Raw genomic sequence first — 14,517 nt, 5'->3', positions numbered from 1 at the left:
AATCTGTGAACAAGGAAATGGCAGCAAAGGTGGCTGATGTGGTCTTGCTACTAAAGAACTTCTCTGCAATGATATCAGAGGCTCTAAGAATGTACAGAAGCATTACCTTTAGGTGCAGAGCAAAATGGCACTGTATCGCTGTAGTAATCGTCTGGGCAGATCAAATGATGTTTCTGCAGCAACTCATTGTCCACACACCATCTGAAGATAGTCTTCACTACATAAAAGGGAATGAGGACAAAGGTGTTTCAAGCCAGGTTGACATTGAAGAATCTGCACCCAAACTTTTTCATCCTCCAAGCCTAAACCATCTAACAAAATTCTCTCTCAGAACCCTGTGGTAATTGTGAGATTTAAGAAACTAATCAGCAAGTGTTTACCAGCCACTTAAAAGAAGCCAATCTTTGGACAAGGCTGTGTTGTAGTATTATTTGAACTAAAATATTGTCACTTGAGGAGAGGTCTATAACATTATAGAGTTAAGAGAAGTCTGGTAGATTGAATAAACGGCCCCAAATCTTCACCCTTCTCTGTATCATGCCCTTTGCCACGGGACTTTGCAGTTCCTGCTACGACAATCTCAGAGAACTTCTTCACCCTTGACTGGCCAACGAAATGTTGGCAGGAGTGTGAAATATGCTTGCGCAGCTGAGTTTTCCCTCTTGTGCCCTTGCCATCATCATGAGAAGAGCTTCCCTGCCCCTGAGAGGAGCTCCTGCCTCTTCATCTTGGACTCCAGTATGAATACACATGGAGCAGACCTGAGCCCAACCTGCAGCAAAGAGCCAAGTTCAGCTGGACCCACAGCTTGAAGTCGCTTTCATCAGCCAAGCCCAAGCCAGTTTAGATCAGCCAATCCCCAACTGACCTGCTGACCCATGAGGGAGAAAATCTCATTTAACAGAGTGGGAAGTTGATCATTAATATCTGTGGTTGATGAGCCAAGAAACAGTAGTAAAGACATATTACTTAGAAGTTCACAGAAGAATTAAAGCTAGAAATGGCCACCTTTGGCAAGTGGACTGAGGTTGGGAGAGGTGAGACAGAGGATTTTTTTTCAATAGACTTTACATTTTAGAGCAGTTCTAGGTTTGCAGCAAAATTGAGCAGAAGGTACAGAGATTTCCCAAATACCCACTGCCCCCACACATGCATAGCCTCCCCCACTATCAACATCCCTCACCAGAGTAACATTTGTTACAACTGATGATCCTACATTGATACATCATTATCACCCAAAGTCTGCAGTTTACATTACAGTTCACTCTTGATGTTGTACATTCTGTGGGCTTGGACAAATTTATAATGACCTGCACGGGTGGAGGCTTTTTATATTTCATTAGAAGCTTTTCTAAAACGATCTGATTTTTTTAAACCACGTATATTAATATTTTGATAACAATTAAGGAATAGATAGGATGAATGGAAGACTTGGAAGTTTTCAAACTTGTTGCTTGCTCCATTAACCAACATGGTATCTTGAAACGGCCTTTCCCTTTGGAGGTTCCCTAAAACCAAGGGTATTGGTGAGAAAAGTGAAGAATACATGTTTCTCCCATCATATATGCTAATTTAGGAATTTTGAGGTTGACCTAGTTATTTTAATAGTCAGATTTCGAGAAGGAAAACAGAAATCACTCTATGTATGTCATATATAAAGGGGTTGAATGCAGTGGGTTATGGAGTGGGAGAGAGGAGGTCAGGGAAGCCTTTATTAATAACTTCAACCAGCAGCACCAAGGCAGAGGGTTCTGAAGAAGTTATGTGGAAGGTGCTGTGAAACTCACAGCTACTCAGTCATCTGCCTGCTACTGCTTCTTGAGAACAGTGGCCTCCCCTTCCAAAATTCACCAAGGGCCTCTCATCAGTGACCTATCCTGGAACCATCGAGGAAAGGTACATTCTGGGAAATGCAGTCCTTGGCCTCTCCTTTGTAATACAGAGAACTCAGCAGGGAGTGGCAGAAATGCCAAGTTGACACAATCCAGCCCAGTTCCCAAGGACTTTGGAGATGGCCTATTTGAAATACCAAAAGAGAAAACTTCCATACAAACGGCAAAGGCCATGTGGGAAGGAGATGTACCCTCTCTCTTCTGATACCATTCTCTCCACTGTCCTCCCCCAGGGTGTGGGCGGTTAGGTGTTATGCCTGCAGAAGCAGGGGGCAGTTTGTTTATCGGATCTTTGGAAAGTCACTCTCCATGTCAAGCCTGGACTATGCACCAGGTGAGTCTTGGAAAACCCTGCACTGGCCTTGTGACCATCCTCCTCCACCTGGGAAGGGTGGGCTTTCTACACTGACCCTATGCTCCTGAGCACAGCTCTGCAAGAAGTTGGCTGTTCCATTCCCCAAAAGATAATGTGGACCACTTATCAGCAAGGGAAGGGAATGAAAGCACAAGATGTTTTGCAGAATTTTGATTTTTCTCCCTCTGTCTGGAGAATTTACGTAGGTTTTCCACCTTGTGACATTTGTATTAGCAAACAGAAAGGCTGCCTCTGTGCCTCAAATAAGAAAAGTTGCAGGGGCACGTCCTCACCATGAATCATCTAAGTTATAAAAGGTTCATGGGTCACCTCGCCCCGCCCTGAAAAGCAGGAACCAGAGGGGTGTCCATGGAACTGGATTAAGGTCTCTTCTTCTGCTACTTTTGAAATAAAAGAAACATTACCAGCAGAAGGTTAAGAAACTAGGGCAGATAATGTCTGATTATGACTTAATATTATCTTGGGTAAAAAATAAAAGGAAGGTCATTGAAAAACTCTCCTGACTGATGTTTGTTTCCCAGTTCTCAATGTTTTATTTCATTTTCATTAAAAAACAAACAATTATTTAGTCTCCCCTGATCTCCAGGCAAAAGAATCGTACCAAAGACAGGACAGTATCTGACTCCCAGGGCTCAGGACATGTCAGGCAACCAATAAAACCTCCTGAGAATCTGCTACCAATAATGTCTGCCTAAATTCACAATTGAGGGAGGGGTCCCGGCAGTTACACGACTCTGCTTAGTGGAGGGGGAAACAGGAGGAGATATGGAACCTGTGCTGAGTGTTCACTCCATAATGGGACCTGACTCTCAAAGGTGGCAGGCCTGACAAAGGATAGGGCCTCACTCTCAGAGCCACACCCTAAGGGAAGTCATCTATACCTGTGTGACACTGCGCCTGGTCAAAAGTCCTTCCTCCTCTTCCTGACTGAAGAAAGAGATAGGCTCTGACAGCAGACACACTCAAGTTCAAACCTGGGTCCCAGCCCTTCTGGGCTATGGGAATTTAGGGAAGTTATTTTATCTTCTAAGTTTAGCTCCTGTACCTATAAAACGGAAAGAAAACTTATCTCGCAGGGTTGTTGGAAGGATTCAGTGGGATAACCTATGCAAAGCATCTCACACAACATCTGGTCTCTATAAGTGTAATGGACCCCAGTGTAGCAGGACCCCATAAGTGTAATGCCTTTCCGAGCCACGATATCTTCCACTTCTCCCTCCCTCTAGGCAACAGATATGTCAGGTCTTCCAACCCTAAAAGCACTGTGTCTTCTGCCTATTGCATTGGAAAATGATGATTTTCAGGGAGCCGGCCCCATGGCTTAGCGGTTAAGTGTGCGTGCTCCGCTACTGGTGGCCTGGGTTTGGATCCCGGGCGCGCACCGACGCACCGCTTCTCCGGCCATGCTGAGGCCCCGTCCCACATATAGCAACTAGAAGGATGTGCAGCTATGACATACAACTATCTACTGGGGCTTTGGGGGGAAAATAAATAAATAAATAAATCTTTAAAAAAAGAAAATGATGATTTTCAGGGATGCAGGAGGACAGATCCAAGTCTTGTGGGGAATAAAAGGAACCAAGGCTTCTTGGAGAAATTGCTGATTCTAGGTCTGGGGCAATAAAAACATTAGATGAGCCTGGAACATCTGACCATCCCAGAAAGCAAAGAACGTTATCAAAGACAACTGATGTGGTTTCAAAAGAGTTAGGAGTCAACTTTAAATGGCTCCAATTGGCCAAAGATGGGAGAACTTGAACATCAATAAAGATAATAAATACAACTGTAGTTATAAAATCCATGAGTTCACAATGATACTAAAAATCAACCAAACAAACCTCATTAGTCACCTTCGGAAGATGCCAGGGGAACCAACTCATTATTTTAAAAACTGGCAAATAAAGTGAAAGAATGAATTCTGTCCATACCTTGGGGTAATCAAAGGAGTGGCTGAAAAGTTTCTCTTTATAGAAGTTCTCCAGTACCACTAGCTTTTCATTATAATTTACAACCCCTAATGAAATAATAGATCCAGACAAAGGCTGCCAGCATCACAAAAAGAGAGACATCAGACATCATGTACATCTTGAAGGAAGCACACAGGACCACCTATGAGGTGGTCTTGCCCCTTTCCCCCCAAAATTGAACCTAAACCTCACGAAGTCTCTAGAACTAATTGCTGAATTGCAGGAAATACAGGGATCATAAGAACAGGTTAAATGACACACAACATTGAAATCAGCAAAATCCAGACTATAGACAAGTCTATAGGAAAAATAATCCAATTTCTTTAACAAATAAATTGATTTAAGAAAGTATCACCATAGAGATAGTTGATTGAGAAAAGAGTTTTCAGTGAATATTGGTGGTGTGGTGATGGAGCTTTGATGAGGAACAAGATAGTGGTGAAATCTGAGAATACCTCTCCACAAAATACTAATCAATTATATTTTAATTTGGAGAATTTAATGTGGAGAACCCCAGCAGACACCAATCTGACCAGCTGACCAAGGTTAACATTACCTATGCCTTCTGATGTGCTGCAGTGAAAAGACCACAGCATAATTTATGTGATGTTGCTGCCAAGAATGAGTCTGAGTCTGGTCATAAAGAAACATTAGAACCATCCTACAGAATGAAAGGCCTGTCAGGAACTGTAAAGAAAGAGGATTCTGGGAAGATGTGGAGTAGGAAGCATCAGAAATCTGTCTCTCCACCTAGACAACAATTGCACTGACAGAATCAGCCTAATGTAACTATTTTGGAACTCTGGAGTCTGTTGAAGGCCTGTAACTTCTAGGGGAAGACTTGGACAGTAAATTGCAATTAACTTCAGCTCTTAGCACAGTAGCAGCTACCTCTCCCCCATCCCCAGCCCCATGGCAGGCGTCTGTGCACGTGTTCCTGGAGGAACCTGCACACAGTTTGTGGGAGCCAGGGTGAGCAAAAAGGACTCTGGTCTCCAAATATCAGGGATCTATGCTCTGATCGCAGATTACTGCTTCTGATCACAGGAGTCCAAGACAAAGAGGCCAATAGCCATTGCTGTTGCACCTTCCTGATTGTTGCAAGCCCCTCCCTCTCCAGCTAAAGTGACTTCCAGGGAATTTAAAGCCAACACCTTTTTTTCCCCATTCATCTTTCTCTTTTTCCCCTTTTAGGAACCAGACATTAAAGACTAGGACATTCAAAAACAACTGCATATATGGGGAAAATTAGAACATGACCACACACGCCCAGGGAAAGGCTCTGAAAAGACTTGAGAAGACCTTAAGTTTAAACCTCAGGCTGATCCTCAGCACAGACGGCCTACAATTTAAATAAATTTAAATAAACAAAAACAATAACAAAACCCAACAAACTCTGGGGGAGGGGGAGAATCTGATTTCTAGAGTTATCACATTATTAGATTCAAATATTCAGTTTACAAATAAAAATCACAAGACATACAAAGAAACAGGAAAGTATGGCTCATTCAAAGGGAAAAAATAAATCAACAGTAACTGCCCCTGAAAAAAACTTGATTGCAGATATACTAGACAAAGACTTTAAAAAACTGTCTTAAAGATGCTCATAGAACTAAAGGAAGATATGGATAAAGTCAAGAAAACAATGTATGAACAAAATGTAAATATCGATAAAGAGAGTGAAAACCTAAAAAGAAATCAAAAGAAATTTTGGAGCTGAAAATTACAATAACTGAAAAGAAAAATTCACTATCAAACAGATTCAAAGTCAGATTTGAGCAAGCAGAAGAATCAATGAACTTGAAGATAGGACAATGGAAATTCTTGAATCTGAGAAAGAGAAAGGAAAAAGATTGAGGAAAAGTGAACAGAGCCTATGGGACCTGTGGGATACCATTAAGTGGACCAACATACACATGTGAGAGTCCCAGAAGAAGGAGAGAGAGAGGGGCAGAGAGAATATTTGAATATATTGAAATAATGGCTGAAAACTTCCCAAATTTGATGAAATACATGAATATAAACATCCAAGAATCTCAACAAACTATAAATAAGATGAAGTCAAAGAGACTCACACCAAGACACATTATAATCAAATTTTTGAAAGCCAGAGACAAAGAGAGAATCTTGAAAGCAGTAAGAGAGAAGCAACTCGTTACACACAAGGGATCCTTAATAAGATTATCAGCAGATTTCTCATCAGAAATTTTAGAGACCAGAAGGCAGTGGGCCAATGTATTCAAAGTGCTAAAAGGAAAAAACTGTCAACCAAGAATCCTATATCCAGCAAAACTATCCTTCAAAAGTGAGGGAGAAATTAAGATATTCCCAGATAAACAAAAGCTGAGGGAGTTGATTACCACTAAGACTTGCCCTGCAAGAAATGCTCAAGGGAGTCCTGTAAGGTGAAATGAAAGGTCACCAGACAGTAACTTGAAGCTGTATAGAGAAATAAAGATCTCAATAAAGGTAAATATGTGGGAAATCATAAAAGTTTTCTTCATGATTTAAGAGACCAATATATTTAAAGGAAAAAAAAAAAAACAACTATTAGTCTAAAAGCTAGTATTATAGTAACTTCAGTTCGTAACTCCAGGCCTTGTTTTCTATATAATTTAAGAGACAAATGCACTTAAACGAATTATTAGTTTATGTTTCTGGGCACAAAATGTATAAAGATGTAATTGTGTGACATGAAGAACTGAAAGGGGTGGGTGTGGAGCTGTAAAGAAGCACCGTTTTAGCATGTTATTGAAGTTAAGCTGGTATAAATTCAAATTAGAGTGTTATAACTTTAGGCTGTTAAATGTAATCCCTATGGTAATAACAAAGAAAATAGCTATAGAATATACACAAAAGGAAATAAGAAAGGAATTTAAACATTTCACTACAAAAAATTGATTAAACACAAAAGAAGATAGTAATGCAGGAAATGAGAGACAAAAGAGCTAAAAGGCATATAGAAAAAATAGCAAAATGACAGAAGTCCTTCTTTATCAGTAATTAGTTTAAGTGTAAATGGATTAAACTCTCCAATCAAAAGACAGAGATTGGCAGAATAGATAAAAAGACAGGATCCAAATATATGCTGTGTACAAAAGACTCACTTTAGATCCAAAGACACAAAGAGACTGAAAGTGAAAGGATGAAAAAAGATATTCCACACAGATAGTAACCAAAAGAGAGCAGGGATGGTGATACTAATTTCAGACAAAATAGACTTTAAATCAAAAATGTTATAAGATACAAACAAGGACATTATATATTAATAAAAGGTTTGCTACAGCAAGAAGATATAACAGTTATAAACATTTACACACCTAATGACAGACCATCAAAATAATGAAGCAAAAATTGACAGAATTGAGGGGAGAAATAGATAGTTCTACAATAATAGTTGGAGACTTCAATACCCCACTTACAATAATGGGTAGAACAACCAGACAGAAGATAAGCAAGGAAACAGAGGACTTAAATAATACAGTAGACCAACTAGATCTAAAAGACTTATACAGAATACCTCCCAACAACAGCAGCATACACATTCTTCTCAAGTGCACATGGGACATTTCCCAGACCATATGTTAGGCCACAAATTAAGTCTCAATAGGTTTAAAAAGATAGATATCATAAAAGTATCTTCTCTAACCACAACAGGATGAAGTTAGCAGTCAACAACATAAGGAAAACTGGAAAATTCACTAAATTGTGGAAATTAAACAAAATACTTTTAAAAAAAGAATGGATCAAAGAAGAAGAGAAATTAGAAAATACTTAGAGACAAATGAAAATGAAAACACAATATACCAAAACTTATGGGACACAGTGAAAGTGGTGCTAAGGAGGAAAATTAGAGCTAAAAACACATTAAAAAACAAGAAAGATCTCAAATCAACAACCTAACTTTAAAAATTAAGGAACTAGAAAAAGAACAAACTAAACATAAAACTAGGAGAAGGAAGGAAATAATAAAAATTAGAGCATAGATAAACAAAGTAGAGAACAGAAAAACAAAGAGAAAAATCAATGAACCCAAAAGTTGGTTCTTCAAAGAGATCAACAAAATTGACAAAACTTTAGCTAGACTGACTGAAAAAAAAGAGAGAAGACTCAAATCAGACGTGAAAGTAGGGACATCACTACCAATTCTACAGAAATAAAGAGTGTTATAAGAGAGTACTAGAAACAATTCTACACCATCCAATTGGATAACATAGATGAAATGGACAAATTCCTAGAAACACAAAACCTACAAAGACAAAATCATAAAGAATTAGAAAATCTGAATTGACCTATAACTAGTAAGGAGATTGAGTCAAAAATCTCCTGACAAAGAAATGCTCTGGACCCAATGGCTTCACTGGTGCCTTCTATTAAACATTTAAAGAACTAATACCAATTCTTCTCAAATTTTTCCAAAAAATTCAGGAGTAGGGAACACTTCCTAACTCATTCTATGAAGCCAGAATTACCCTGATACCAAAGCCAGACAAAGATATTACAAGAAAAGAAAACTACAGACCAATATCCCTCGTGAACATTGATGCAAAAATCCTCAACAAAATACTAGCAAATCAAATTCAGCAGCACATTAAATGGATTATATACCATCACCACATGAGATCTATTTCTGGAATGCAAGGATGGTTCAACATATGAAAATGGATCAATGTAATACAACACAAGAACAGAGTGAAGGGGAAAAAAATCACATGATCATCTCAATTGATGCAGAAAAACTGACAAAATTCAACACCCTTTCATCACAAAAACACTCAAAAAACTAGGAATAGAAGAAAACTACCTCAACATAATAAAAGTCATAGATGAAAAACCCACAGCAAACATCATAGTCAATGGTGAAAAACGGAAAGATTTTCCTCTAAGATCAGGAACAGAGCAAGAATGCCTGCTTTCATCACTTCTATTCAACATAATACTGGAAGTTCTAATCAGAGCAATTAGGCAAGAAAAAAAATTAAAGGCATCCAAATTGGAAAGGAAGAAATAAAATTATCTCTGTTTGCAGATGCTATGGTCTTATACATAGAAAACACTAAAGATCCCACAAAAAAACTGTTAGAACTAATAAATGAATTCAGCAAAGTAGTACGACACAAAGTCAACAAACAAAAATCAGTTGCATTTCTATACACTAACAACAATCTGAAAAGAAAATTATGAAAACAATTCCACTTATAATGGCATCAAAAAGAATAAAATACTTAAAAGTTAACTGAGGAGGTGAAAGACTTGTACGATGAAAAATACAAAACATTGTTGAAAGAAACTAAAGAAGACGTAAATAAATGGAAACAGTCCACATTCATGGATTGGAATACTTAATATTTTTAAAATGTCAATACTACCCAAAGTAACACAGAGATTCAGTGCAATCCCTATCAAAATCCCAATGATGTTTTTTGCAGAAATAGAAAAACCCATTCTAAAATTCATATGAAATCTTGAGGAATCTCCACTAGCCAAAATAATCTCGAAAAAGAACCAACAAAGCTGGAGGAATCACACTTCCTGATTTCAAAACTTACTGTAAAGCTACAGTAATCAAAACAATATGGTACTGGCATAAAGACAGACACAGAGACCAATGAAATAGAATAAAAAGCCCAGAAATAAACCCTCACATATATGGTCAAATGACCTTTGACAAGGGTGCTAAGACCATTCAATGAGGAATGGACAGTCTTTTCAACAAATAGTGCTGGGAAAACTGGATATGCTCATGCAAGAATGAAGTTGGACCCTTATCTAACACCATATAAAAATAATTAACTCAAAATTAATCCAAGACCTGAATGTAAGACCTAAAACAATAAAACTCTTAGAAGAAAACATAGGCAAAAGCTTCACAATATTGGATTTGACAATGATTTCTTGGATATGACACCAAAGGCACAGGCAAGAAAAGACAAATAGACAAACTGGGCTTCATGAAAATTAAAAATTTTTGTGCATCAAAAGACATTACTGGGGCCAGCCTGGTGGCGTAGCAGTTAAGTGCTGTGCACTCCGCTGCAGCGGCCCGGGGTTTGAGCTTCGGATCCCGGGCGCACGTGGACACACCACTTCTCAAGCCATGCTGTGGTGGCGTCCCCTATAAAGCGGGGGAAGATGGGCACAGATGTTAGCCCAGGGCCAGTCTTCCTCAGCAAAAAGAGGAGGATTGGCAACAGATGTTAGCTCAGGGCTGGTCTTCCTCACACACACCAAAAAAAGTTAAAAAAAAAAAAAAAAAAGACACTACCGACAGAGTAAAAAGGCAACCCACAGAATGGGAGAATATATTTGCAAATCATATATCTAAAAGGAACTAATATCCAGAATATACAGAGAATTCCTAAAACTCAACAACAACAACAACAAAAAATGGGCTTGGGGGTCAGCCCCCTGGCTTAGCGGTTAAGTGCGTGCGCTCTGCTTCTGGAGACCCAGGTTCGGATCCCGGTTGTGCACCGACACACCACTTGTCAGCCATACTGTGGCAGCGTCCCATATAAAGTAGAGGAAGATGGGCACAGATGTTAGCCCAGGGCCAGTCTTCCTCAGCAAAAAGAGGAGGATTGGCATGGATGTTAGCTCAGGTTGATCTTCTTCACAAAAAAAAGGGGGGGGGGGCTTGAATAGACATTTCTCCAAAGAAGATATACAAATGGCCAATAAGCACATGAAAAAATGCTCAACATCACTAATTAGCAGGGAAATACATATCAAAACTACAATAAGATAACACCTCATACTCAAAAGAATGGCTACTATAAAAAAAAACAAACAAACAGAAAACAAGTGTCGGTGAGAATGTGGAGAAATGGGAATCCTTGTGCACTGTTGCTGGGAATGTAAAATGGTACAGCCACTGTGGAAAACAGTACGGTGGTTCCTCAAAAAATTAAAAATATAACTGCCAGATGATCCAGCCATTCCACTTCTGGGTATATACCCAAAAGATTTGAAAGTAGAGTCTCAAAGACGTACTTTTACATCTGTGTTCACAGCAGCATTATTCACAATAGCCAAAATGTGGAAGCTACCCAAGCGTCCATTAACAAATAATGGATAAGCAAAATGTGGTGTACATATATACAGTGGAACATTATTCAGCCTTAAAGATGAAGGAAATTCTGCAATATGCTACAACATGGACAAACCTTGAGGATATAATGCTAAGTGAAATAAGCCAGTCGCAAAAAGACAAATACTGCATGATTCTACTTATATAAGGTACTTAGAGTAGTCAAAATCATAGAGACAAAAAGTAGAATGGTGGTTTCTAGGGGTTGAGGTAAGGAGGCATGAGGAGTTATTGTTTAACGGGTATAGAGTTTCAGTTTTACAAGATGAAAAGAGTTATGGAGATGGATGGTGGTGATGGTTGTACAACATTATGAATGTATTTAATACCACTAAACTGTACACCTAAAAATGGCGAAGATGGTAAATTTTGTTATGTGCATTTTACAACAAAAGAAAATTGGAAAAAAAAAAACCCCAACCGTCAAGAACGTGAAAGACAGGAAAACATCAAGGAATTGTCCCAGACTAAAGAGTCTAAAAAAGACACGTGACGATTACACACAACATGACTTCCTAGACAGGATCTTGGACCAAAGAGGAGAAACAGCCACTGTGGAACAGCTGGTGAAACTGAATGGGATCTGTGAATTGGTGGTTAATGTCGTATCAACGCTGATTTCTTGGCTTGGAGGGTTGTATGCTGGTTATATAGAAGAGTGTTCCTGTTTGGGGGACACACACACTGGAGTGTTTTTGGTAATAAAACATCACGTCTGTAACTTGCTCTCCAACTGTTCAGAAGAAGACTAGAGAGTGGGCAATGAAGCAAATACAATAATATATTAACATCTGGGGAATGAGGGTGAAGAGCATATGGGAGTTCTTTATACACACCTGGAGGCATCTTGATGAAGGCCTCATCGACTGTTACTTCGGCCTGGCGTATCACCCGCTCTTTCTCTGCCACGGCCCGTGCGCGGCCCTGAATGATATGTCTCTCCAACATTTCGACCTCATCCAGCCACTGCTTATAGAGCTCCCGAATCTGGCAGGTAGATGATCAAATGCACAGGAATATGGTGAGATCACATAGCTTTACTCAACCTCACTCCAGCATCAGGGCTTCCCACGAAGCATGGAACAGTCACAGAACTATAGAGACCATCTGGTCCAACCTAACAGAGGTGAAAACTGAGACCCACAGAGGGAAATGGCTTAACAGTTTCATAGTAAAGTCAGTAACAGAGTCAAGCTTGAAACCCTGTCTTCTGACTCCTGGTTTCATGGTAAACAAACTCTGAAATACCAAATACAAGTGAGCACACCATCTGTGGTAGACAAAGCGCTGTGCCCCTCAGATCTCTCCTTCAAGGAAGGACTGGAGACCTAGCTGCAGAAAGCTAGCCAGTAGACAGTCTCCAGCTGTCAGCCCCTTCAAAGTTTACCTCAGCTGCTTGAAAGCGCTCACCTGAGACTCCCTTGAAGGGAGCCGTCAGCAGTCAGACTCAGCAGAGAGTATCCAAGTCCGCTGCTTTCCTGGTACAGATGAGGAAGCACAGTTGCTGTTCCAGAGGCTGGGCATGCTTCCTAAAATCTGGGCATGAACGCCTCGGTTAAGATTGTTGTGGTTTGTGATACAAAGGCAGGCATCCCAAAGCGGGAGTGACTTTTAGCTTTATCATCTTCATGGAACAACAACTATTCAGCTACCTGCCTCAGTCATTTTATTTATACGTGCAACATATAATGTGTGTATTGTGTGTAGAGAAATAAAGATAGGTGCTACAGATATACGGCTTATGGAAGCATGTGTATAGAGTGTCCTTCCACTAGAATGTCCGATACACTGCGGCATGAATTTGGTCTGCTCTTTCCCAACTGCATCCCCAGTGCCTGGCACAGCGCCTGGCACCCGGCAGGTGCTGGCATTTGTCGAGCAGCTGCGCCCTGTGGGAGGCCGCCTTTCTGCGGGCGCGCCTTGGGTCCCCCGCACTGTCCGGAGACGCGACGACCCCGCGCCCCGCGTGAGACAGGCAGGAAGCGCGCAGGGGACCGGTGCCGCGTTACCTGCTGCAGCTTGTCCACGAACTCCTCGTGCAGGGCATCCTCGCTGCCGCGGGCCTTGATCAAGCTCGCGCTCAGGTCTTTGCCGATCACCTCGGCCGTGTACAAGTTGCGGAAGACGCCGGTGAGCAAGTGCGAGATGTCTTGGGTGCATAGCGAGGTGGGGCGCAGACGCAGCAGGTGCGGCTCGGGGGTCGGCGCGATGCGGCGGGGACGGCCCCTGAAGTCGTAGTGGAAGGCCTGGGAGTAGGCGAGGGAGGACAGCCCGGCGGACTGGCTGGGGCTGCGGATCCGGCGCAGACGCGAAGTTGGCGTCCACGTTGCCCCCCTGAAAGCGTAGGACCCAGACTCTGTCGACCGCCGCTCTCTGGGCTGTCCAGTCTCCATGGCAACTGAGACGCGCTGGCTCCCTGCCGCACTTCCGCTTCTGGCCCCGCCTCTTCCGCTTTGCCTACCTCTTCGAACGCCTCTTCTGTGCAAGCGTCGTGGTAAATATTCGGATCGTCGGCATATCCCTTACTAAAGTGAGCTTAGTGTGAGGCACCAATGAAGAAAGGGTTAATTGGCACAGCCAGACCAGTCTGATTGCAAAACCTCGTTCCTGTTTACCTTCACGCGTCCATTCTCTCTCGTTCCTGTTTACCTTCACGCGTCCATTCTCTGATTTCTTCAGGCATTATTAATTCGCTCATTTAATATATATTGTATAAAGATTATGTTTCAGATCTGTACTGGAAGCTGGAAATGCCAAAAGAAGTAAGATGCTGCTTCTGCCCTCAGGGAGCTCACATTCGTGTGTGTGTGTGTGTGTGTGTGTGTGTGTGTGTGCGCGCGCGCGCGCGCGCCTCCAGGGTGGTGAGCAGGGAGGGGACAGGAAATCAGTTGCCGTTTAGTGGTTTAAGGCCAAGGTGGAGATAAATGTTGGTTGTCATGGAACCACAAAGGGCAGGAACTTAGTCTACAGAGTGAGCATGAAGAGTGGCTTTTTGGAAGAAGTGAAAACCAAGCAGAGATTTAAAAGAATGAGTAGACTCGTCAACATTATTCCTCAAGGAAGTGGAAATTAAAACCACAATACGATACCATCACACTTCGTAGAATGTCAAGAAATGAAATATATACATACACACACACATACAAACCAAGTGAGTGCTGGAGAGAAGGTGGAGCAACTCAAATTCTCATA

The 14,517-nt window shown here is 41.1% G+C and overlaps 1 protein-coding gene across 1 annotated transcript in view; it reads right to left on the bottom strand.

Moving 5' to 3' along the window:
* The window catches only part of DLEC1 (DLEC1 cilia and flagella associated protein), a 69,356-nt gene extending 55,547 nt beyond the window's left edge, over positions 1-13,809 (bottom strand). Inside the window, exons 1-3 of the mRNA XM_058555090.1 lie at positions 13,335-13,809; positions 12,162-12,312; positions 107-217 (exon numbers count right to left, since the gene is read on the bottom strand). Coding sequence (XP_058411073.1) covers positions 107-217; positions 12,162-12,312; positions 13,335-13,718 — 646 coding nt within the window. The 5' untranslated portion in view covers positions 13,719-13,809. The remainder of the gene's footprint in view (positions 1-106; positions 218-12,161; positions 12,313-13,334) is intronic.
* Between the last annotated feature and the right edge of the window lie 708 nt (positions 13,810-14,517).

Source organism: Diceros bicornis, chromosome 2 (assembly GCF_020826845.1).
Source record: "Diceros bicornis minor isolate mBicDic1 chromosome 2, mDicBic1.mat.cur, whole genome shotgun sequence".
Taxonomy (NCBI): domain Eukaryota; kingdom Metazoa; phylum Chordata; class Mammalia; order Perissodactyla; family Rhinocerotidae; genus Diceros; species Diceros bicornis.
Note: the sequence above shows the minus strand (reverse complement) of the source record. Positions and strands in the feature narration are given on the sequence as shown.